Source organism: Lepidochelys kempii, chromosome 4 (assembly GCF_965140285.1).
Source record: "Lepidochelys kempii isolate rLepKem1 chromosome 4, rLepKem1.hap1, whole genome shotgun sequence".
Lineage (NCBI taxonomy): Eukaryota > Metazoa > Chordata > Testudines > Cheloniidae > Lepidochelys > Lepidochelys kempii.
Window position 1 is genome coordinate 136,725,111 of NC_136383.1, and position 24,939 is coordinate 136,750,049.

Genomic DNA, 24,939 nt, shown 5'->3' on the forward strand with positions numbered 1-24,939 from the left:
CGGCATCAGGCCGCGCTTGCACCCAGGCTGCACAGAGGTGGCAGGGAGACTCGGGGGAAGAAAAAGGAGCCACTTTTGCCCGGTGGCTTCGCGGAGGAATTCAGTCTCCAGGGCCGTTTCCCTTGCTGCACTGCGCAGTACACAGCCCAGCCCAGTAGGTGGCACTAACAGGAAGATTCTCCATCGTAATGGGGGGAAACGGGACAGGCCACGCGCGAAGTCTCACACCTGCTAATCTGTAGCCTATGCGCCAGGCTCCCCCAAGGCTCACCGCTCCACCCGGACCGAGATGACCAGGGATACGGATGCCGTGCAAGCAGAAGCGCAGACGCAGTGCTTCTGGAGGCGGCTGGCGCACGGCTGAGTGGGTTTAACGCCCATCCCAGTGACACAGGAGCTAGAGAACCTGCATACGGCAGGAGGGGGCTGCCCAAACTCCCACCCCAGGCATAATGCAGCCAGACCTGCCCTGGGGAGCAGCGGCCCCAGCCTGGAAACATGCTGCCCCTTGGGCCTGAACATCACAGGCTCGTCCCGACCGCAGGGGAACGTCGGCGGACGCACCGGCTGGGCCCGAGGGCTGGCAACAGAGAGGCCAACGGCTGGGCAAGCTCGGAGCCGTTCGGTGTGTCCCTCCCCCCTGCCAAAGCCAGGTGCGAGCCCTGTAGGCAGAGCGAGGAACGGAATGGGAGGGAGCCGGGCTCACCTGGACCCCAGAGCTGCACGCATTGCTGGTGATGAGTCAGGCACATGCCGTTGCTGCAGTATGCGTCCCCGCTGGCGCAGGCCGAGCCATCCAGCAGGTACACGTTGCCGGGGCAGTAGGGCGAGGCCCCCGTACAGTATTCAGGGAGGTCGCAGGATCCAGCCGGCTCTCTGCACATGGTCCCAGCTGTCTTCAGCTGCCAGAGCCGGAGAAGAAGAGAGACATTTGCACCTCGGTCCCATCAGCCGCAAAAAGCCCTTTAGCCGTGCCCGCCTCGTAGCCACACCAGGTGGCCTGGTCCCGAGCCCCCAGTGGGGTGGGTTGGAGGCTGACTGGCAGCTGGACTGGCCACTCCAACAGCACTGGGATTAGATCTACTCCCTCCTGATCCTCTCCCCTGGGGCCCAGCCGCGGTAACATGTTCAGGGCCAGACGAAGACAGGAAATCCAGGCCTCCTGACTCCCAGTCCCATGCGGTAGCCACAGAAGCAGTCAGCAGGGATTCCCGAGGGAGCCTGGCCATCGGAGGGCTAATGGGCAAGAGCCACCATCGTGGTAGCCAAGGGGACTGAACCCAGGCCCTCCAGAGCCAACACAAGAACAGGTTGAGCTAGAGGATTACGCTGGGATCCGCAGCCCCTTGCTGAGGATCAGGCCCAGAGGGGGGCTCTCTTCCTCAAACCCGATCCTACACAGAGCCGTCTGCTCCCACCTCCCTCCCCCAGCACCGAGTCCGGCCAGCCCCCGGCCCAGCCAGGCAAGGTTACCTGGCAGCTCTGACAGCAGTCCCCGTGGGCGCACTGGGCTCCGGCCTTCAGCGTGCAGTTGTGAGCGTTGCAACAGGGGTTGGTGCACTCCTGTACAGGGAGAGCCAGCCACGGATCAGCTGGCTACTTGGCCTTTTTCAAGCTGACCCTGGTCATTTCCTTTCCCCCCCCACCACCACCCCAGGGCTGGCTTCTGGGGACCCTCCCCCTCTCCAAGATAGCTCTTCAGTCCTCCTTAGGGGAGGAAGCACTTCACTGAGGTCAGTATCATTACCCCTATTTTGCAGATGGGGAAACTGAGGCACGAGGTGGGGCGCAACTTGCCCTACGTAGCGAGCGGGAGGACCCCCTGGTTAACAGCCTTTGGCCAGAACCTCGCCTTGGTTCACACTGATTTCTCACTGACGACAGGTAGCGCCCAGAGGCCTCATCCAGATCAGCGTCCCACTATGCTAGGTTCCACACAAACACACTGTAAGCGCTCAGAGTCAGAAGGTCTGATCTAAAGCCCACTGAATTGAACTGAATCCCCCCCTTCTGTCCCCTGTTCACTCCCCCTCCATCCACGAGGTGTTCTACCCCTGCGCTGCCCCGCATTGGGCACAGCAGATAATGGGGCGCCAGGTGCCTGCAAGGGCATGGCTCAGTTCTCCTTGCAGAGCCAGGGCACCTACCCCTAGCTCCCCACAGTCACACTCCTCCCCGTCCTCCAGAAAGCCATTTCCACACTTCTTGCCCACCACCAGGTCTTTGGTGCTGGGCATGTTGAAGAGACACATCCCGCCTCCCTTGTGGAAGTAACTCTCCAGCTGTCTCTTGCTGCAGAAGCTGAACACGCGAGGGAACGGGTGGCTGCGGAGGGGGGGGAAGAGAGAGAGAAAGACAGGGAGATATTTAAATCGGAGCAACCAGTTCCGAGGGGAGAAGGAAAGACACCAACACATCTGAGCTTGGCAGCCCAAATGCCTGGGAATTAGAGAGCACAGGGTCTTCAATGCACACGCGGTGATATCCACCCCTAGGCCCCACTTAATCCCTGTTTTGAAACAGGCCCTGTAGGCAGACTTCATAGTACTGGAGAGCAATGACCAAAGCGTCCTCCAGAGCAGGGTCACATGGGCAAGCAGCCTGTGAGGTGCTCAGGTATTACAGTGATGGGAGCCAGAAAAGTTCCTAAGGTAGATTACTCCTGGGGGAATTCTGCGCCACTGCGCAAGCGCAGAATTAATGTCCCCCGCAGATTTTACTCTTTCCCCACAGAAAAATTGATTCACACGTCCCTCCTGGGCACCGGGGGGTGGGTCTGGTTTGAGCATCGGGAGCAGCTGGGAGAGACATAAATTGCCACCTCAGGGGACGGGGATGGGCTCTCTCTGTCCCCTATCGCGGAGAGCCCGGAGCTGGGGAGGGACAGGGCTAGGGATGCCATGGCTGGTGGCTCCTACTGTGTGCCTCGGGGCCAGGGCCAGGTCAAAATCAGACCTGCCTCTGGAAATGTCCCCCGGCTGCAGGAAGTTCCCCAAGGACCCCCAGCTTCCTGCACCAATCACTCCCCAGCTGTGGGGGGGAGGGGTCACTGTACGAGGAACTGCCCAACCCCCATGCATCTGGACCACCCCACACTCAGAACCCCAACGCCGAGCTCCACCCTCCCTGCACCTGGATCACCCCATCAAGCTCCCCCACATCCAAACCCCTACCCCACCGAACCCCAACCAGCTGCAACCAGACCCCCACCCAACTCAGCCTCACTCCCCCAGCACCCAGACTCCCCCACTCGCTGAGCCCCAACCACCTTCACCTGGATCCCCTGCAGAGTCCCTAAATCAGCGGTTCTCAAACTTTAGCAACCTGAGGACCCCCATTTTGATTTAAAAAATTTTGCAGAGCCCCCAAAGCCTCCGCTCAGCCCCAGGCCGTACCCCCACTGCACCCCTTCCCCCAAGGCCCCACTCCCCCCACACCTCTTCCCACCCTCACTCCTCCCCCTCCCTCCCAGCACCTCCTGAATGTCACTGAACAGCTGTTCCCCAGCATGCAGGAGGCACTGGGAGGGAGGGAGGGGAGTTGATCAGAGGGGCCCACGGACCCCTTGGAGTGACCCCACAGACCCCTAGGGGTCTACGGAGCCCAGTTTGAGAAACGCTGACCTACGTAACTGAAAACGATGTGACTGTATTGTGCTATTTTGACAAAGCAAATATTGTGCGTAGAATTCTTAATTTGTTGGTGCAGAATTGCCTCAGGAGCAGCAGAGCGATAGAAACCCCTTTCAGAGGAGACCCGTGAAGCAGGAACTTGGGTCTTCAGAGGGGAACAGCTACTGAGTTTGCCCGTTCGGTGACTCTGTGGCTGGGTCCGTTCAGAAACCGCCGGTGTCAGCGAAAGCACCCGAGGTAGGTGTGGGGAGAGCGTGCCCCGCCTCACCACAGAAACACAGGCCTCGGCCACAGGAGCGAACAGAGACTCCGGCTCTGCAGAACAGCAGCGCTCCCGTTAAACACGCTCCAGCCACTGGAAAGAGACGTGACCACACGCGTGTGCAGGCCTGAATGGAGGGTAGCGGTAAAACACGCACCAGCCGCGCCGTGATAACTCAGACACAGTGCTCATCGCTACGCCGGACTCTGGTAAGGGCAGCACCCCTGGGGCCTGCAATGAACAATGCACGCGGGGAGCCGCGGGCAGCCACTTCCTCTGCCGACACCCTCTCACCCAGTGGCAGCGGCCATGACGCAGCCTCCTTGAGCCGGGGTGGCCTCCACGCAGCAGCCCTCGCTGTCGTGGCTCATGCCGAAGTTGTGCCCGATTTCGTGAGCCATGGTGGCGGCGGCTCCGATCGGCAGGTCCGAGTGGTCCTGGTGCAGAGAAGGGGAGGGACGAAGACGGCATCAGGGCCTCTGCCCTCCAGGCTGGGGAGAGCAGCTCGGCCTGGTAAAGGAGCTGGTGCCACTTGGCTCAGAAGGGCTGGGATCGTGTCCCCGATGGTGAGGAAAGCAGAGGATGCCCGTGGCACCTCAAGGCTGGTCTCCGCCTGGGATCCCAGCTCCGAGGGGCACGGGGAACCGAGATGCGGAACGGAGCCAGAGCCAGAGATCAGGGCCTGTGCTCCTGTGTCGAGATTTGGACCCAGAGCTTCCCATGAGGTGGTGTCAGGCCTGGAATCGGGGTTCAGCCCCCTATGAAATGCAACCCCAGCTCTGAGTTCCCCCAAGTTCCGGGGCGTTTGGGTGCAGGGCTCAGGCTCCAATGGCGGGATTCTGTTGCACAGCTCAAGGGGGACCCCAGGATCTGGCCACCCTGTGAACAAGCACCAAGGCCTCGGACCACAGAGGGAAAGGGCTCCAGCTGACAGAGGAGCAAGGTCCGCTAAGCTCCTACAGCTACTGATGCTGCTCAAGAAGGCCTGGGCCGGCAGAGGAGCAAGCAGCTCAGGAAACACAAGGCCAGGCAGTTCTAGCCTACAGATTCCACGGGCACCGGCTCTGGAGGCTGCTAACTTGGCCCAGGAGAAGAGGGAGCTGCAATGACGTAATCCCAGCAGGTGGGAGGGAGCCACGGGGGGGGGGAGGGTGCCCCAGAGAGCGAGGGGATCATGGGAACCCCTTTCTCCTTACCGCACTCACACCTCCCGAGTTCTCTGCGCTGCACATCCCCTCCAGCGGAGCCATCCCGATGGTCGTCCCTCGGAAGGTCCTGCCGCTGTCCAGACATGCACCGGAAACGAGAAGGGACGGGGTGGGCTCATGTTAGTGTGCCCTGGCGGCAGAGCGCTCGCCTGGGGAGACACCCACAGAGAAACCAGGGGACTCACGTCAGCAGCTGGGCATTGTCATGCTTCTTCCGAGACCTCAGCATCTTCTTCCACTGCAGGAAGGACCACAGGGTGGCATTAGCGTCGCTGGTGACCATGCACTGGTCCCTCTCCGTCCACACCTCCAGGCCGACGAGGGCCACTTTGATATTCAGAGACCTGTAAAACTGAGCAGGGGGCGGGGGGAAGACAACCAAACAGTGCTTCACAGCTGGGCCTCCGGTGGACTCCTCTGGATTCAGATCACCTCTGCCACGCTTCCCTCCCCACCCCATGGGGCAGAGGCCGTCATGCGTTCAGGTCTCGCGTTGCTCGAGGACACACTGGTACTGTGAGTCCTATCTGCAGTGACCCCTAAGGGAAGAGCTGAACCTTAGCCCCCTAGTAGTCTCCACCCTCGACACGGTGGCAAGGCTTGTGCCAGTGGGAGCCACCCAAACTGGACAGGCCAAAGGGCAGGGACCAGATGAAGATCAGGCCACTGGCCACTCCGCTTACCCTGCTCCTGCCCTGAGCCACGCTGGATGGCGCAGGAAGGATTCAGACTCAGTGGCCCTGTGACTTAATCGAGACACAACAATGCTGGGAACCTTGGGGATAGGTCAGGGGCGCTGTCTAAGACAAAGGTTTGCCTGTCCGGAGCGGGGGCCTCAGCTCAAGTCTCAGCGCTGTGAGCCTGGACCCGGGGACGCAAGGTGCTGTACACACGCGATGCCACGCAGAGAGCAACCTGCTCTGCCAAGGGCACCTGGGCGTTACCTTGTCCACGTAGTTGGCAATCTCCAGAATCCGCTGCTTTGTTTGGCCCAGGTTGCGATTCTGTTTGAGGAACTGGAGAGAGGGGAACAAAAGAGGGATTAGGCGAGGCGGGAGGGCATATTTAAGTCCCGTCTTAAGCAAAGCTACTGAGGGACCTTGCTCGACAACCATACGGGACTGGTGGGGGTGGATCTCACAATAACTTCAGCCACGGTCGAAAGAGATGGTGTCCATTTCCATCACCCACGATGGGGCGTCTGGGGTGGCCATGCCGAGCATTCAGGCTTGAGGGGCTCGGCGCATGGAGCAACAGGGGGCTGGAGCTACTTCTATCGACCTCAGCAGCCGCTGGCCCAAATGAACTCTGACCGCAGCAGTGGCAATGAGCTTAGACCGACGCGTGTGAGAAATCATTAGGTTAGTTTAGCTACCCGCAGGAGCGGATCTTCCTCGACCACTTCCTGCCACGCTAGTACCTCCAGCTTGTGCAGCCGGAAGGGAGGGGTTCCTGTCTGTTAGCAGAGCGTCCTGTTATTCGGTGCCCCACCCAGACACACGACACTGCAGCAGGACCCTAGCTGCGCCAACGCGTCCCACAGACAAGGGATGAGTGTTCACAGGCCTCTCCTTTGTGGAGAGCTGAACTGCCGGGAGATTTCCTCCTGTGCTTCACCCAGGTCAGTGTCTGGATGTATTGCACAGCAGAGGCCTCAGATTAGTGTCTCGGGGACCACGCTGGGGACCGGCTGCCCACCTCCGCTCCCGTAACTGCCGGGCGACATTACCGCCCATTGCTCAGGCTGGCGACGCAATGCCAGGACAGGAGTCCGTGCGTTTTAGCTGGCTTGCCAGGGGACTTAGCAATGGAAAGCCAGCGGGAGGATCCAGAACCACAGGGCCAGCTGACCTCTGCACAGTGCATCTTGACAACCTGCGATCTAAATCTCTGGGCCCGATTCTCAGCTGAGGCTGAGCGGAGAGGGGAGGGGAAGAGAACCGGTTACAGCTCCCTGATCCCAAGGACTAGTCTGCCCGGGCCTCACAAAGGCTTGAGTACCCAAGGAACTGCCCTAATATGCTACTGTCACTGGGTCTCTAACGGACCCTAAGCCAGCGGAGGACAGAGGCCTGCTCTGCCAAAACCCCTCCCCACCGTGCCCCCTACAGAAGCCAGGGGAATTCCCTAGTGGCCACTCACAGCCAGGCAAGAATCAGGCACTGGGTGTCCCATTCTCAGCTCCCATGCAAACGGGGTGTGGCGGGGGGGTTAGCAGCACCAGCATACGCGTGGCCTGAAAGAGAGACCCGGCATAAACGAGGTCTTACAGAGCCACACAGCGACAGGCACGCCGCTACGACTCCTTTTGTCAAATTTCAAATAAAAGGGTGTTTTTGCCTGGCAAGCGAGCAGTCACCGTTGGCAGCTGCAGCCCAAGCCCTGTGGCCCTGGGAGCACTCAGTTTCACACTGAGGCAAGTCAAAGGGAAAGCGACCTCGCTGAGTTCCAGTGGCCAAGCTGAGAGGGCTGAGAAGGACAAACACGAGGGCAGAAGTAGTGCAAAGGAAACGGGGTTCCCAGGACTTGATCTGTTGCAGCTGCTGAGGTGGGTGAGCAGGATTCCTCACAAAGAGGGAGAGGGAGATGAGGTCCTGTGCTCTCAGCACCTCAGAACTGGGGGCTAGGAACTCCCAAGCTCCGACACTGACATGCCTTGTGCCCTTGGGCAGTCACTGGCCCGTTCTATGCCTCTGTTTCCCCACTTGTGATTAAAGCCTCACCTTGGGGTGAGCATTCATTTGCTCATATCTGTCACGTGCTTTGTATATGGAAAGTCCTATATAAAAACCACCACTCTGAGCTTTTCCAAGGCAGTGACTCAGGAATAGGGCACCGGCAGCCGTGCTTCATCGAGCCACGTGCCCGTCCTTTCACGCTGACTTTTACATATCCCCGCAGTCATCCCATCTCTCCCAGGACTGATTTGTGAGCCTAATCATTGGAGTGTTAGACCCGCAATAGAGGTGTTTCTACGGGATGGGGAGCAAGCAGATACCGGACAGTGTTGGTATACAACACTTTAAATGCTTTTTTTCCCCGTATTTTTCTCGGAACATAAGATTGTTTTTACACAAAGATTTCTAATAGTCCTTGATCTTAAGTCCTTGCTTCAGTTGCTAATTTGCAACGCACGCATTCATGCCAAACACACGTCATTCATACCAAGCCTCAATGACCTATAACATATTACATGGCTATATATGAATCACAACATATATTGAGTTTTATATTATATATCTCCCAACATTCCCCCTTCTTGATACATGATTAATGCCATAAATTATTGCAGATTTCAGAGTAGCAGCCGTGTTAGTGTGGATCCTCAAAAAGAACAGGAGGACTTGTGGCACCTTAGAGACTAACCAATTGATTTGAGCATGAGCTTTCATGAGCATCTGATGAAGTGGGCTGTAGCTCACGAAACCTTATGCTCAAATCAATTGGTTAGTCTCTAAGGTGCCACAAGTCCTCCTTTTCTTTTTATTAATTATTGCATCACTTTATAATTTTGCAAGCAATTTAATTGTATATATGACTTGCATTGAAACTTTCTATTTGGCAGTATAAACATAGGTTAACAAAATGTTAATGCAAATAACGAAACAATAGGATATAGCATTCAATTTAGAAGAGCTGGGACACTGGGAGACCATTTTTTAAACATTATACCAATGAGAAATTACCAAATTTTTTTTTATGTTAAAATTTGACCACCGTGAGTTAAAATAACATTTGTTATTTTTTTAGCTGAGCAGATAGATACATTTTTTGCATATTTCCTGATTTTTTTGCTTTTACCAATTAATTTTTTTATCGTTTTTAATGTATTTTTAAATTAAAGGACCAGTTTACATTTTTTGGTTTTTAAACAATTTTTTTTTTAAAAAAAGAGAGGACGTTGGTAAATAATTTTCTGAATAACGATCTTTGTTACGTTACCTTTACATGACTTAATTGGGTCTTCTTTTGTTATCCTTTTTTAAAACACACAAATACACCCATTGCCTAAATTAAACATGGTTGTGCCATTAGAGGTTAAGTACTGCATGGTACAGTGTTTGCTTGAACGGTTTAAATGACATTTTTTCAGGGACCAAGTTGGTTGTGGGCACACCTGTTTGCTTTGTTTTTACTTTTTACAATGTTTTGTTAAATTTTACTAATTTATCATTTTCTTTTGAATTAAGTGTGTTTCACTTATTTTTATTTGCCATAACTTTTTATTAATCATTTCTGGCAACACCCGGGCGACTGCCGCTGGTTTTTGTGTTGGGTAACAGCATTTTGCCTTTATATGTTGTTTTTTTTTTTTTTTTAATTTTGTAATTTGTTGATTTTGTATACGAGGATTTTTGAACCCTTTAAAAGGCCATTGCCCATTACTTAACAGAGTAACCATTTTGTTTTATAAGTCTGCATTTTTACACATTGTATCGCTAGTACCATTTTACTGTTAATTTTAGACAGACCAAAAAGATTTGCATTTAGAGACGTTTCTAAGGCTTGGGCTTGTTTTAACTGGAGTTTTACACCTTTTTTGTTCCGATAATGCATCACAATTTTGACACGTGTTTGTATAGCCCCCAAAATTTTACGCAAAGCTGACTTGTTTTTGGTAACGTTTTAATATTAAATGAGATTAAAACTAGCTTCAGCTTCAATACTGCCTACGATATATTTTTATACACTTTTTATTTTGTATAGTTGTGGTCTTTTATTGTTGTTGCCATGCTTGTACTCGAGGCAGATGGCGTACACGGCGGAGGTTGTGCACTCATGTTTGCTTGCGCTTTTTTTAACCGGATTGTTTGATTTACAATAGTTGGGGCTTTGATTACATTTATATATAGGGGCTTGTTTGCCATGATTTTTGGTGCAATTTGGTTTACTGGTATTCAATTAATAAACATAAAAAACTGACCATATTTTTGAAAATATATTCCCCTATTAATTTTTTTTAAAGCAACTTAATTTTATTATTACGGAAGGATTTGCTATTACACCATATTTTGATCATTTAAGAGCCACTGACATTTTATTTTACATGCGTATTAGCCAATTTTTGTTTATTAGTTACATTTAGGGTGACTACATTCAATTTTAAACTTTAAAAGGTAGTTTAGAGTACTTGTATCTAGATTGTTTTTATGATAACTAAATTAGTACGTATTGCTTTTTAAAATTTTTTGGCTTGAGATATTCCCATGTTACATTTTTGCCATGTTTTTGCCCTGTTTTAAATTTTACCTCAAAAGGGTCCCGAATTCGGTGGTTTATTTTTGATTGCTGCTCACCTTATGCAGGTTTTAACAAAGTTTTTTACGTTCTTTTGCACCCTAGGCCATAGGGTGACACAGGTTAATAATTTTTATTATTTTTTGGAAGTTTGTTAGGTACCCACTTTACCTTTTCCGTTTTTTTATTTACCACATAGCCACCATGTATGTGTGTGTATACACACACACAAGGTTTAACCTCCTGTTTTATAGCTTGAGCTTTAGTAACTATCATAACTTTTAAAGGCTTTTTGCTGCTAATTTAGCTAAAGCATCCGCTTTATTAATTATTATTATTATTGATTTTTATGCCCTTTAATACGTTTTACTTTTAATTTCTCTGGGTTTTTTTTAAACCAATTATAGATAGATTTTCAAAAACAAAAAAAAAAGAAATCTGGACCACATTTGTTTCTTCAGCTGTTTCCCAATGTTTTTTCTTTTTAACTTTCAGTGGAATATAACAGGGTCTTGCACCACAAAGTTTGAATGTATATAGACAAAGAAAGTCTGCAACATAATTTTTTTGTTCAAGCAGATCACTAAGAGCTTTGACCTTGGCTCCCTGAGCTGAAATTCTACTTACAGAACCAGAAATAGCTTCCCCATCAGTTTGTGCAGCTGCAGAACCCTGTATATTTTTTAGAGTTCTTATGGTATGAACTGCCACTTGTAAACCAACCCTTTTTTTTCTTCCCCTTTTGTCCCGAGGCTTAACACTTTATTTACCGGGGGTGCTTTTTTAACAAACTTTGGTTCAGTTTTTGAAAGTGGGCATTTATGCTTCTTTCCTTCCATCAGGAGGGCATATGGTAACATTATGGCTTGTTTGTTATTTTTACAAGTAACTTTTTTGCTAGTTAACATTAAGGTCTATTGGGCCCTTCTGGTATTTGATATTTTTTCCCTGCCGTTTTTCTGATAAAAACATACCTCAGGGGAGAGCGAGGTGTTTGTAGGGGCTGTGCCGGTCGTCAAAGCAAAAGCTTTGGTGGCCCACACAGCAATTAACCATTTTTCCACCCCCCCAGACTCCAAACTGCTGCTTCGTAGGGGTTAATTTTTTAGACTTGTATGTGACCGGTATTAACTTTTTATTAGTTTTTGCATCAATACCACTGCTAGACTGTGCTGAGTTGCTGCCAACTTACTGACAAACGGCTTGTTTATCTCTGGGAATTTCAATGCTGGAGCTTGCATTAAGGCTTGTTTTAAATGACAGAAAGCTTCTTTTGTTGTTGTTGCTGAGGGCCCCCCTCCCTAAACGTTTCTTAGTAAATGCCACCAGGGTCCAGTGATTGCGGCAAAATTCCAGATGTGTTTTTTTAAATAGTTAAACCCCCTAACATCACCCTTAATGCATGAGAATTCTTTGGCCTGGGTACATTTAATAATGATTTTACCTTTTGTTGATTTACCTGAATTTTTTGTTTCCCTAGGGTCACCGCCAAATAATTTTTTTTTTTTGCACTAGTTGGGTTTTTTTTTTTTCTTAGCCTTGAAACCCGTTTTCTGAAGGAATTTTAACACCTTTTCAGTTCGCTCAGTCACCTCCTCTTTCGTGCCCCCCCCCACTATGTTATTTACCTAGGAGGAGACTTTTAATTCTTTTCGGAGAATTGATCCAGCAGTCGCACCACATGTTGCAGCGCAATAGCCAGAGCGCAGCGTAGGTCCTGGGGAATGGTTTTCATAAGCACGGTTGTTCCTTAAAAGTAAACGCAAAGCGGGCCCAGCAATCGGGATGCAACAGGATGGCGAAAAAACAATTTGCCATATTTATGACAGAGAACCATTTAGGGCCCCCCTGTATTTTTACCATTCCTTGAGGTCGATCTGCTACTATTGGTACCATGGGGGGGAGCGGTGGGGGAAGCTTTATTGATTTGTCTAAAATCCACGGTCAATTTTTAATTGTTTGAGGCTTTTAATACGGGCCAAATTGGGCTACTGTATGCAGAATTTCCCTTTTTAATTAATTCCTGTTGTTCTAATGACTTAAAAAAAAAAAAAAAATTAATTCCTGCCTCTGCTTGCACACGATATTTATATTATTTCTGTGGTGGCCCTTTATTCCCCACGATTTTAACACATGCTTTGATTTTACCACATTTTGCTTTATTTTTCATGTATACATTGGGAAACCCCTTTACCCTCACATGCCGTTTTTCACAGATTCATAGATATTAAGGTCAGAAGGGACCACTATGATCATCTCGTCCGACCTCCTGCACAACGCAGGCCACAGAATCTCACCCACCCACTCCTGCGAAAAACCTCTCACCTATGTCTGAGCTACTGAAGGCCTCAAATCGTGGTTTAAAGACCTCAAGGAGCAGAGAATCCTCCAGCAAGTGACCCGTGCCCCACGCCGCAGAGGAAGGCGATCCAGTATAATTTTTTACACTGCTTCTGCAGCACATATGCTGGGAACGTACCCCGCTGTCAGGACGCTTTCCGTCCAGCCCGGCACACGCCACAGAACTTTATTAGGTAAATTAAAAACTAACCAATTTCTTTTTTAAAAAGGAGTTCCCAATGTTGCTGGCTCAGCCGCCTGATCTGTCTGAAGCATTTGTTTTCTACAACAAAAATCCCCCACTCTCTCTCTGGGGAGAGCTATTTTTACTGAAGGATACTTTTTTTTGTCACGCCTTCCCCAGTAAAGAAGGCTGCTACACTAATTTCTGACACATATCGAGTTAAATTACAACTTTTATTTACAATATTTACACCAGCCCCACTATTCAATGGGGCATCTTTGGGTTCATTATTTTTTTGACAAGGACAGTTGTCCTAGGCCTACCGTTTAAAACCATTTTAATTTAGTGACCATTTCCCACTTCTGAGGGCCCATTTCCGGTGGGAGCAACTGGTCATCGGGGCTACCCTACAGAGCAGGCATTTCTGAACCCTCGGTTTCTAGAGCTGTGACCTTTTTTTGCTCCTTAAAATTTTTTTTTATTCTTTGCCTTTTTTTTTTCTTAATTAATTCATGCGTCCGTTTTCCATTTTACTTTCCTTAATTTTAAATACCTCCAAGCGATATTTTGAATCACATTTACTCCTTTTGGGGGCTCATTTTGATTATTTCACCCTCTCTCTCCTTGGGATGGGGTGTTTTGTTGTTTACCATGAGTTTGGGGGGGTTGTTTTTTTCAGTATCCTGATTTATAAGCACTCTTATCTGCATATGTTATTGCTTTAACAAAAGGTACTTTGGGTTTTCATTCTTTTACCTGGCTTCCCCCGTCATCATTCGTTGGCAAACGACCCAGTGCATCCATAACAGGTAACCCCTTGTCCCGGGCTGCTTGGCTCACCAGATTAGTAGACAGTGCAAATACATTTTTGTTCAGTCAGTTCAGTTCAACACATTATTTCAAAATTCCCGCGAACTCAAATCAGCTGCCATCAAAGAATCAGCTGTGACATGTCTGGTGACCTCTGCCCTGGGATTAGTCACCGGTTGCATTTCTTCAACCCATAATCCCAGCGCTTTTTTCCTTAACAGGTAATCCCTGGGTGACTTTCCAGGCTTCATGTAATCTGCACTGGACAACACCTTCATGGGTCTTTGACCTCTCTTTTTTTTTTTAAAACAGCATCATAAATCGCGGTATCAGTTGGTGTGCTTCTGGCTGCCTGTCCAAGGCAGTTTTCACTTGATTTACTGCCTGTAGCTGCCACGATGAACCTATAAGATTAATTCATATTTAAATTCTTTGTTCCTCCTAATTCTGACCACATGTAGCTAAATTTTTTATATTTTTTATATTCACTGGGCCCAGTGACTTGACCACCAACTGTAAGTCTGACGAACTTACAGGAATTATTTGGGTCTGCTCTGACCGTATCTCCCCGGCGGCATCCTTAATGGTTGATCTCTGGTCTGTTGCTGCTACAGGCTTCTCTGGCTTAGGCTCTTCCAGCCAGTTTCTGATCTCTTTTCTTAACTTAGTATAAAGCCCCTCTCGAGGTTGGCCGAATTCCCTTCTCTTTTGACCCCCCTCGCAGATTTTCTTCAAACCAAATAGCATTTTGGAATCCAAATCCAAATCAAAAAATTTTTCTTTTATGACACAGACAACTTGCAGCTCCTGTATTTTCACTTGCTTTTTTAATGTTGCTAGAGTTTTCTGGCACCAACTGTGAGAAACGCTTGCGATTTTCTCTTCCTTTTCCTTAGTCAAATCCCAAATTAACTGTTTCATTTCTATGACTTGATGGTCTAGTTTATCTTTGTCTGCTTTAATTTTTTTTCCAAGCCATCACTCTTTTTTCCAGTTCCCTATTTTGTTTTCCCATTGTTCTAACTGAGTCTGCATTATCTGTGCCTGCGTATGTGTTATACATGGTTGTAAGCGCCGGTTATTAGCAACCTATTGACCTGCTGGACTCTGTAAACCTCTGTAACAATTAACCATTTATTACAATATCCATTAAGCATTTATTAACCCTTTATAAAAGGAAACTTTAATACAAAGGGCTCCCGTTTCCTCTGCAGCCCCACTCCTATCCCAGCACTATGCCTTTGCCCCACTCATTGGTCAGACATTTTGGTTACAGATCAACTCCTTGGGGGTAGAGACCTGTTTTCTCTGCATGTCACCCAGCACACTTGTGGGCCCTATAAAGTAATAATGACGGGTACCTTCTGGGTACCACTGGAAGATTAAGAGTGAATATAATTATGATGGATGGATGAATATGACTGATCTTGGCCATTCCGAAGAACAGATAAAAAATAAAAACCTGACAGAAAGACAGGGATCCTGGCTCTTCTGAATGACAGACAAAGACCACGCTGTCCCAGCATCCAGCCTCCCTCCCTGACAGTCGTCTGTGTTCCTCCAGCTGACGGTCAATTGGAGCCAGTTTCTGAGAGTTAAGTGCTCACCAGGGTGTAATCAGCAACAATGAACAGCTCCATGTACTTCAGGGTCCTCCAGGTGTCTCTCTTTGCCTGCACAACAAATGACAAGCGTCACCAGAAAGGAGGAAAAGGAAGCCAGTGCAACAGACAGGAATCAGTCCAAATTCTCAGCAACCCCGATCTTGACATTCAAGATCACGTGCATTGAATGGCAATGGGGAAATGGTCAGAGAATGGGAAACTGAGGCACGGAGCAGCCAAAAAAATCTTGGCGGCTCAGATGCAATTTGCTGATCTGGAACAGGACTGACACCAACGTTAGCCCCCCCATATCTCGCAGAACCCGCTGTGGTATCTTTCTGGACCAATACTCAGTTTCACGTTTCGTCCAAACCAGGGCAACCTTCAACACCGTACTAGGGCACCAGGCTCCATCCCAGCCCAGAGGGAAGACCACCGCCTGCTGAGCCACGAGCTCTCAGAGCTCTCACCTGCCTCCACACAGGTAAGGACCCTTTAACAGGACAGTGAAAGGAAAGCAAAGACTTACCCGCTGATGCACCGGCTTGACGAGTCTGGCAATGTCAGCTACGCTGCTTCCTAACAGGCCGCTAGGCCCACAAGTCCCACCTTCGACTGGCAAGTGCTCTGCCCGAAAGAGGATGTGATGCTCAGGTTCCGGGGTCCCCAGGGGTTTCAAGTAGTAGCTGTCATTGACATTCAGCACGATCAGGCCGCTGGCAATAAAGAGAGGAGAGCCGTGAATGGAAAGGGAACTTCATGCACACGAGGAATTAAAGGGCAACTCTGACCAAGTTAACCAGGGGAGCAGAGCAGAGACAGACGCCCTGACCCAGCGAAGCACTTATGCATGGGCCTAGCTGTAGAAGATGAGCAGTTCCATTGACTTCTAACTACACGTTAATGTCTGCATGTTGCTGAAAGGCGATGCTGGATCGGGGCCCAACATAACAGCCTGTTGGCGTGCAGTCTGAAGGCACTCGCTGGATTAGTATGGACCAGGCACAGAGCGGCATGAGCACTTTACAGCTGCTACAGGAAAGGGGGGGCGTCAGGGTAGACTTTGAGAGGGAAGGCAGGAGTTGCTTGGCAAGCGTTCCCCGGGGCTGTTCCCAGGGGAAAGGGTGGCACGAGTCAGAAGTGGGTGTGGGAGACAATGCGAGAGAAATTCAGATGGAGGGTTAGGGTGAAGGGCAGGCATTTGGAGAGGTGGGACAGATAGAAGACAGACAGACAGAGAGATGGGGGAAGAGATGCCGACGGACAAGCGAATGAATAAACAGCTGTGAATAAATGGATCCAGCAATTTCATGCCTTGGAAAGGATCAGCTCACTCTGTAACTAGGGGCCTAGCTCGCTCCTTACGGATTTGATCCGAACCGTTTTGGCCCACCGGCAGTAACAAAGGTCTCTCATGCTAGCTCGTCCCCAGCCCTGCCCCAGCACTCCCCACCAGGGAGCCTGCACACCCAGCTAGATCATGCAAACTCCAAGCTGCTGGCAATGCAGGGTCTGAACCAGGAATCTGGTGCTCATGCAAAGCCATTTACCCCAAGCAACCACAGCAAGCCAGGGCGCATGCCTGAGCAGGAGAGCGGGCCCAGAGTGCTGGAAAACAGACCCCTGCAGACACCAGAGACCTTGGCATCTTTATGGCACAAAGGAGAACGAACATCAAATGAAACCCCCAGCTGACGAATCCTCCACCACTGTCTCGGTCAGTTTGCAGCCTCTGGCAGGAATCCTGTGTCAGATGAAAGCCGACACCCAGGCCGTCCAGCTGAGGGGCTGGCCCCAACATCCATAACATTCCCCCATCAAATCGAAATCACATGTGCGCGTTGCTGGGCAATTACTTCACCTGCTTGGATTGTTTAACATGTGGCTCAGAATCTGCCATATCCTTAATCCTCCTGCTGTCACCAGAGAGCTAACGGCAGCACTGAACAATAGGGTACAGTTTCTCCTCCTCCTCCCGAGCTGGCAGCCCTGCCAGATTTCATTATTTAACCACCTAGGCATTTGGACGCTGATCCCCAGCTCTTCCATAGCGCTTTCAAAGGAGGCCAGTATCATTAGCTCCACTGTACCGATAGGGAAACTGAGGCACGGAGTGGGAAAGTGACTCGCCCAGGGTCACCCTATAGGCCAGTGGCAGAGCCAGCAATAGAAATAGGTCATAGGAATAGCCAGGTCTCCTACGCCCCAATCCAGTGCTCTATCCATTAGGCCACATTGCCTTCATGCTCCCAGGGACGAGTGAGAGGCAAAGACCTGGACAGACAGACCGACTGTTTAGACAGCCTCCCCCTCAACCCTCCTCACTTTATCTAAAACGCTACCAGCATCAGCCATTGCTATTCGATCTGTTGGTAAATTGCCACAGGACTCCAGCTTTGGGAGACAGCTCCGTCCTTACCTCTAGCCAATTACATGGGACTCTGCCATTCGGGGCCGTGCCTGGGGCGTTGGCCTTTTACATGAAAATGGCAGAGGGGAGTTAAATCGTAAAGCGAGCCAGTTCCACAGGCGATTCCAGACCCATCCTACCAGCTGCTGCTGGAGAAGATCGTTTATTGTGTGTCTGTCATTTTACAGACAAAGAGCCCAGTGCTCCACTGCCCTGCATTTTGCGTCGTCAATTTCGTCAGGGCGGAGCGCCTGTAACAGACTCCCAGGTCAGAATGGCACAGGAAGGCACAAGGCAATGGAGAAATGGGCCCAAAGTCTCTATCTAGCCATCCATCTTCTTATGCTGTGCCCATCACTGAGGCATCAGGGCAACTGCGTCCAGATGATCTGACGGTCTTGTCTACAGCGGCGTCCTTTGCACCAGTGCACGTGACTGGGGAAGGGAAGCGATGAAAGATCAAGTGCAGCGTAGCGCCTCGCTTGCTTCCCGAGCGCTGCGTCTGCCACAGACAAACAGCGGAGAACGCACTTGGCACGGTAGGTGCGTTGGCTTCACTTGGAGTTTTCCTTGTTGGTTTTGTTATGGCTGCTGTGAGTTGGGGAGTTGATTGGGCCCCTGGTCGAAAGGAGTTTGGAAGCAGGATGCTTTATAGTTTCACAGTCTGAAGGGACCACTGGGAGTGTGATGTGCTGCACAACACAGGCCAGAGAAGCTCCCTGTGCGAACGCGAAGAGCAGTGGTCTAGTCAGCGGGCAGGGGGGTCCAGGCTTTGCAGGCCACATTCAACGGCTTGGCCAGGATGAACAAGGGCCTTGACTACGATGTATGAACTGTGCTTTCCCTGCCAGGAGTTTCCGCCTCCATTGTGTGTCACACACTGAGCCCACATCCTGCCCCCAGTTCCCCCCCGCAACCTGCATGCCAAACTCTCCTCCTTACCTGATCCCCGAGCAGGTGCTGAGAACCACCCAGGAGCCCTGGTACCCTCGCACATGGCCGTGGTAATGACAGTGATCCTGGGGAAAGGGAAACAGACAGCAGTGATTGGCTACCATTGGCCATCAGACAGACAGACCCTGCTACTTGCTATTCCCACCCACTGCTCGGTGACAAACCAACCCTGCTGTGGCCCCAACTAAATCAAGACTAAATCATGTCACCCGCCAACCCAGTCCATCTAAGGACAGGGAATTCAACACACCTTGTCTGCAGCCCCCGTAGGCTGTGTGAGGGACTGTACCAAATTCAGCCACTTGTCCTGTCCAGGCCTGATCGCACTCCCATCAAAGGCAATGAGCGTTTCGCCATGACTTCCATGTGAGCTGGACCGGGGCGCAGATGATCAGAGCTCTCTCACTTAGAGCACCCTGCTCCTGTAGCTCTGGGCCATACGTCAGGCAGCCCATAGGGGAAATAATCCCCGCCCCAGAGAATAAACCCCACACAGCTGCTAGAACAAAGCCAGACTCACCATGAATCTGGATCCCAAAGTTCACTGGACTCGGGAGTCCTGGACTAAATTCTCACTTCACTTTACGAAAGTGGAGGAGTATCATTATGCCCACTCTACAGATGGGGAAACTGAGGCGCGGGGCGGTGACCTGCCCAAGGTCACGAAGCAGGTCAGTGACAGAGTTGGGAACAGAACCAGGGGCTTCCGACTCCTGTCCCTTGCTTTAACTACCATCTCCCGTCAAGCTGCGGCACAGCCAGTGAGGATAATTTGAAGGCCAGCTGCCGTGCGGTACAAGGAAGGCAGATACGCACGAGGCAGAAGGATGGAGTGAGACACCATCGGAAGGGCAGGAACGCCTGAGGCAGGCTGTGTGGGGAGACCAGATGGGGGAGCGGGAGGAGAACGGGGGCAGGAGGAAAGCAGCTGCCTTCTGCTGCGTGTTTCTCTTTCCCTGGGATGGGAGGTGCCGTATCCCGTCCAAGAGACACAAGCAGCCGTGTGCTGCTCACATTCCTAACAATACATGCGTCAGCCCCACTGCCAGGGAAAACAGGTCACCCCAGCTCCTCACACAAGCAGGCCCATGGCGAGCCATGTTGGGAGGGGAGGGTGTCCAGTTATCAGCCTCGGGGGGCCTACGTCTGCACATCGGGGCCCAACATTTCAAAGCAGGCACCCTCAGTGCACAGCTGTCTGGGGGCTGAACTGTGCCCACTCGCGGGGGACTTGGGGAGACGGGGCAGAGCTGCCCCTGAGAGAACTGCACCCACAGTGGAGGGAAAACTAGCTCCGCGGGATCTGCATGGGCCCAGCAAAGCAAACCTGAGCTTCGGGGAACACGCTTTCCGCTGACCTGGCATCCCGATGTCCTCAGACCACAGCCCGAGCCTGGAGGAGCCTGCCTCCAGCAGCCTGGCCCAGGAAGGGAGGAGAAGCAGGGTTCCATGGGTCTGGAGAAACCATGCTCTGGGCCAGCTTTGTGATTTGGGGTGTGGGAGATGAGTGGGAGACAGATACCCTGAGGACAGGCTGCTTAGACTATCACACGTTAGAGATGGAGGGATGGTGCCCTGGTGACAGAATATCTTAAAGTGGGGTTGTGGGATCACTGGAGAAAAAAAGAGAGAGAAAAAGAAAAAGAAAAAGGCTTAATATTGAGGCTCTAACCTCCCGGGGCGATAGATTCGATTCCGATAGATGGGTAGGCTGAAAGAACAAAAGCCTAAATGACAGCAAGGGCGTGGTGGATGGGGCAGACTCGCTGGCTCCTCTGAAGCCTGTAGCCCCATCTCCCCTGGCCACAGAACCGTGGCTGTAACCACAGTTCAAGCCTGGTGCCAGACAAGCTGGTTTCCAACACCACGTTTGGCCGGTAGGAGTGTGTGGGTGGGATTTACGATCACCTCCGCCCGTAGAGAAACGGACCTGAATGCGTTGGACGTGAGGTGCACTGGGGCTCCAGCGTGGTTTTTAAATATCTTTAGTTCAGCCTGGCCCCTACTAATGCTGCCTGGCCAGACAGCAATGGCTTTGTGCCACCGGCTGCTAAACGGAGCTCGCCACTGAAATCAATGGGGCTTGAAACCAGACAGCAGGATCCAGGCTTGTAACAGAATCCAGTTTTGTTTTTAGATGGCAGTGTGGTCCTGGGGGAAGGTCTGGGAGGCCGGAGTCCTGGTTTCTCTTCCTGGCTCTGCCACTGACCTTCTGTGTGGCCCTGGGCGAGTCACTTCCCCCTCTCTGTGCCTCAGTTTCCCCACACACACACCTTTTGTCTGGCTTGCCTTTGGGGCAGAGACTCTCTCTCGCTCTGGGTTTGTACAACACCTAGCACAATGGGACCCTGATCCCAGTTATGCCCCCTGGGCTTTCCTGTCATACCAGTAATAATAAACCAAGTTTTTAAGCCTGGTTCTTTAGCCAGCACAAGGCTGGCTGCCCAGCAGGCATCCAGCAACAGCGCTGTGGTCTGGCTATTGAGGTATTTAGACTGAGCTCCCCTGCCCTGGAATCTGTGCCCATAACACCAGGCAACTTGCAGAATCGGTGCAGCAGGCTTTCTGCGAGGGATTGAATTTCCCTCTGGCTCCATCCATCCACCCGCTTCCTTTCACTAAGACAGCTTCACTTCAGGGCTGTTTGCCCAGCCTGTCGGTGGGAGCCTAAAGAGAGGGACTCCGTCTGTTAAATCAAGCTGTCTTTCCTACACCCACCTCTTCCCCAGTTTGGGCGAGGTTAGCTGACAGGCGACCTTCACAGTGCCATGCCAGAGTGCAGGTAAGGGATACATGGCAAAGGGCACTGTGCCCACCTCTGGGGTGGAATGGGGCTGCTAATCAACAGAGCCCAGAAATTTAGGACAGGATCTGAAAAGCAGAGAGCTGGTCAAAAAGCAAAACAAACAGGAGAGGGAATTTAGTGAAATTTTTCCCCCCTATGTTTCCTCTGTTTTACAAAATGTGGCGTGTTTCTTTCTTTCTTACTTTTAGAGTTGGTTAAAAGCTCAGGGGGAGATGTCACAAAATTTGTAAGTGTTTTCCCTGCGTTGTTTGAATTGCAAAGTTTGAAATGCTGAGGAGACGTTTTAGGTTCGAAAGCCATCGTCAGCCATCTGCAGAAGAATATAGCACCTAAGGTCTGGGAGTTAGGCAGACAGAATGAAAAGGGAATCTAGCCAGGAGAGCAGAGTTCCCAGCACTACGCAGACAAGACATGAAAAGAGCAGCTCTGGGTAAGGAGACTGTCGGTCTAAGGGGCTTGGATGGCCCCTGTGACAGTCGGATCTGACAGTCTTTAATGCATGTATCCTCACAACACCCCAGTGCGGTGGTGAAGTGAGCTGGAGCACTCACACCCTTTGAGAATCTGTGCGGTAAACCAGCCACAGCCCTCGGAGGCTCCCGAAGAGGAGGCCCCCCAACAGAACAGCCATGTCAGCCTTGTGGAACTACACGGGCAGGGTGTGCTGTCCGGTGGTCACAGGAGGTGTCTGGGAGTCAGGACTCCTGGGTTCCATTCCCGCCGCTACACTCGCCAGCTTTGCTTCAAGTCGCTCAATCGCTGAGTGCCTATTTCCATTCCCACAGCGCGTGTTGGTTTATGGGTGTTTCCATGGGCACTGCCTCAGGGCGGGAGTCGAGCAGCTCCCCGACACGAACAGAGTCAGACGGGGACAGTGAGCCGACCTGAAGTCATTAATGACCGTTCAATGCCCAAGAACCCAGCTGGGAGGGGTTTATACTATTACTTTAGGGGATCCCCTAGTCTCTGGTTGCCATAAGCAACCCCCAATAAAGCAGGACTCCTGAAACCAGAGTAATACGGCGGCTTCTCAAAGAGCACGCAAGCAAATAGCGACAGTCACGTCCCGCAGAAATCTCCACAAACCATACACATCCTGCACTGTGGCCCTGATGGAAGCCTGAGTATGCATCTATGGGACTTATCTAGGCCTCCCAAACACCCCTGGGAGGCAGTACTATTATCCCCATGATAGAGGGGGGGAAACTGAGGCACAGAGAGGCTAAGTGAGTCACCCAAGGTGAAGGCTGTTGGAGAGCAAGGAACTGAACCCCTGTCTCCCAAGTGCCGGGTTAGAGCTCTGGCCATTGGACCATCCTTCTTCTCTGTGGTTTGACTTGTATTGTGACTTATAGTGAAGGGGTGACCCTCACAGCCAGTGCTGTCCTCCATTCTTACCAGCCTGCACCCCTGGAGGGTCACCAGATCCCATCTGGAGGCGATAGGATACAAGCTGGTGAGAGGGAGGAGGTGTGAGAGGTGGAGTGTCGCAGATTAGTGCAGTGCTGGTGAAAGATGCTGGCGGCAGGGATTCTAGAGAGATAGAGGCCAGATTCTCAGCTGGTGTAAATCAGCAAGCTCCAGTGATTTCAATGATCCTGATTTACACCTGCTAAGGACAGTCTCTTCCATTAATGACTGGGCAGACACGACAACTACCTGACCTCTGCATTTGCCCAGCTCCTCTCATCCCACAAGACCCCAAAGCGCTGTACAACCATGAAGCTGTCCAGCTAGCTCTCTAGATACTCATCATGATGTCTGACCACCCCACAACATTCCCCGAGTCCAGATGGGCCGTCTAGGCACACATCGTAAAAATCTCTCTTTTCCACCCCCTTCCCCAGATTAGGTACAAGCGCTACACAGGTATCACTTTGACCACCATAGAAATGCAGCCACCTCTGGGGTGGATCACGGCAGCTGTTTAACAGTAGCACCACACGATAGTTTGGGACAGGAAGTGAAGAATGCCATATCGTACAGGGGGGCTATAGACAGGTAGAATGTAATAACCTGAGCTGGATGGAATTTGCTTGGGACAAACACGCCCAGGCTTGCAAAAAGAGCCACCGGACCCTCAATGCCCACAACGGGACAGATCCTGAGCTTTACAGGTCATTCAAGGGACGGCGCCGCCAGGAGCACATCACCCCGAGCCGGGCGCTGGGCGAGCGCTGACTCAGAGGGAAGGAGTCACCACACCACTGCAAAACCTCTGCCGTTGGCAATGCTGGGCACCCTACTCACGGTGTAGTTGGGAGACAGCGTCACCGGCTGCCCGCCGGCTGAGTAGTGAGTCTCGGTGTAGTCCGGCGACAGCAGCCTGCTGGGAGAGAACAAGAGAACCCGGTGAGCAGTCCCAGGTCTTCCTAGCCCCTCCTTATTTTACTGCCTAAGAGGGGCAAGGACTAGCCAGTAAAAGGTGCGGGCTGGAGGATCCGATCTGGGGCCTTTCTGCTCCCAGCGAGTGCAGACCAGGTCAGGAGTGACCGACACCCAGGGCCACCTGACGGCTGCTTGGCGGCCAATGTGCGTCCACGGCTCAGAAAACACGGCCGTTGCTGGCACTGACGGCCGCCTGGCCAGTCAGGCTGGGCTGGAGGCTCCCGTCTCGGCCCGGTGGTGGCCGCCCCTGGCACAGGCTGGGCCGCGGGAGCTTCAGTGGAAGGTTGCCCGGGCGCTGCTCTGGCTGCACCGGTCCTGTGGCTCTACCGAGAGCCTCAACGCAGATTCCTTCCCTGCAGGCCCCTCCCGCTGGGCACGTGGCGTTGGCATGGCGCCCCTCCCGCCGAATCCCAGCGCCGCCGTCCCGGCAGGCAGACGCCCCAAGGGACTGCACACAGACACGTCCCCGGACGCACACATGTGAAGATCCACACAACACACCGAGGCCACAACCGCAGCCGTACATGCAGACACACGCCTCTGTGCGTGCCCTCACCTCGCTACGTGTTCGCACAACTAGACACACCCAGGCAAACGGGAGGGGAGCTGGAAGGGGTCAATCGGGGAGCAGCGGGGCAGGCAGGGGTAGGCCGGTAGAGGAGAGCCGGGCCTGGGGAAGGGGAGAGGGCTAGGGGAGCCTAGAGCGCATAAGCCAAACCCTGAGCCCCTGCCCCAGTGCTGTTGTCTTGGAAACTGAGGCAGCCACACAGAGGGAGCCATTCAAAACCAAGGCTGTGGGCTTCCCTGTCTCCCCCCCCGGCCCCAATCATCGTTAGCCCAGAGAGGGGCGCGGACCCGGGGCCTGCTCACAGACATGCCTGGCGTGGAGAGGAGCGCGGCTCGGCCCCAGGGTTGGCTGCTGACTGGACCCCGCTCCCCTGCCTCTCTGGCTCTGGGATTAGGAGACATACGTTGAGCATGGATCACAACCTCTGGCTTCTTTCCAAAGGCCTCTGAGCCAGAAGTGCTTTGCCCCCTTCTGGCCTCCCCTCGGGTTCCCATCTCAGCACAGGCTGTCTGCTGATGGGACACTCCCGTAACGT

The 24,939-nt window shown here is 51.8% G+C and overlaps 1 protein-coding gene across 3 annotated transcripts in view; it reads right to left on the bottom strand.

Moving 5' to 3' along the window:
* Window positions 1–24,939, bottom strand: part of ADAM33 (ADAM metallopeptidase domain 33) — a 75,783-nt gene that overhangs the window by 13,931 nt on the left and 36,913 nt on the right. The window contains exons 4-14 of one of the 3 annotated variants that reach the window (XM_073343007.2): window positions 23,699–23,774; window positions 18,631–18,707; window positions 15,808–15,994; window positions 15,282–15,347; window positions 6,047–6,118; window positions 5,288–5,454; window positions 5,091–5,175; window positions 4,189–4,331; window positions 2,148–2,325; window positions 1,474–1,563; window positions 707–902 (exon numbers count right to left, since the gene is read on the bottom strand). In XM_073343007.2, coding sequence (XP_073199108.1) covers window positions 707–902; window positions 1,474–1,563; window positions 2,148–2,325; window positions 4,189–4,331; window positions 5,091–5,175; window positions 5,288–5,454; window positions 6,047–6,118; window positions 15,282–15,347; window positions 15,808–15,994; window positions 18,631–18,707; window positions 23,699–23,774 — 1,337 coding nt within the window. Of the gene's footprint in view, window positions 1–706; window positions 903–1,473; window positions 1,564–2,147; window positions 2,326–4,188; window positions 4,332–5,090; window positions 5,176–5,287; window positions 5,455–6,046; window positions 6,119–15,281; window positions 15,348–15,807; window positions 15,995–18,630; window positions 18,708–20,000; window positions 20,177–23,698; window positions 23,778–24,939 lie in introns of those variants that run through there. The other 2 variants (XM_073343006.2, XM_073343008.2) reach the window with 2 other exon arrangements.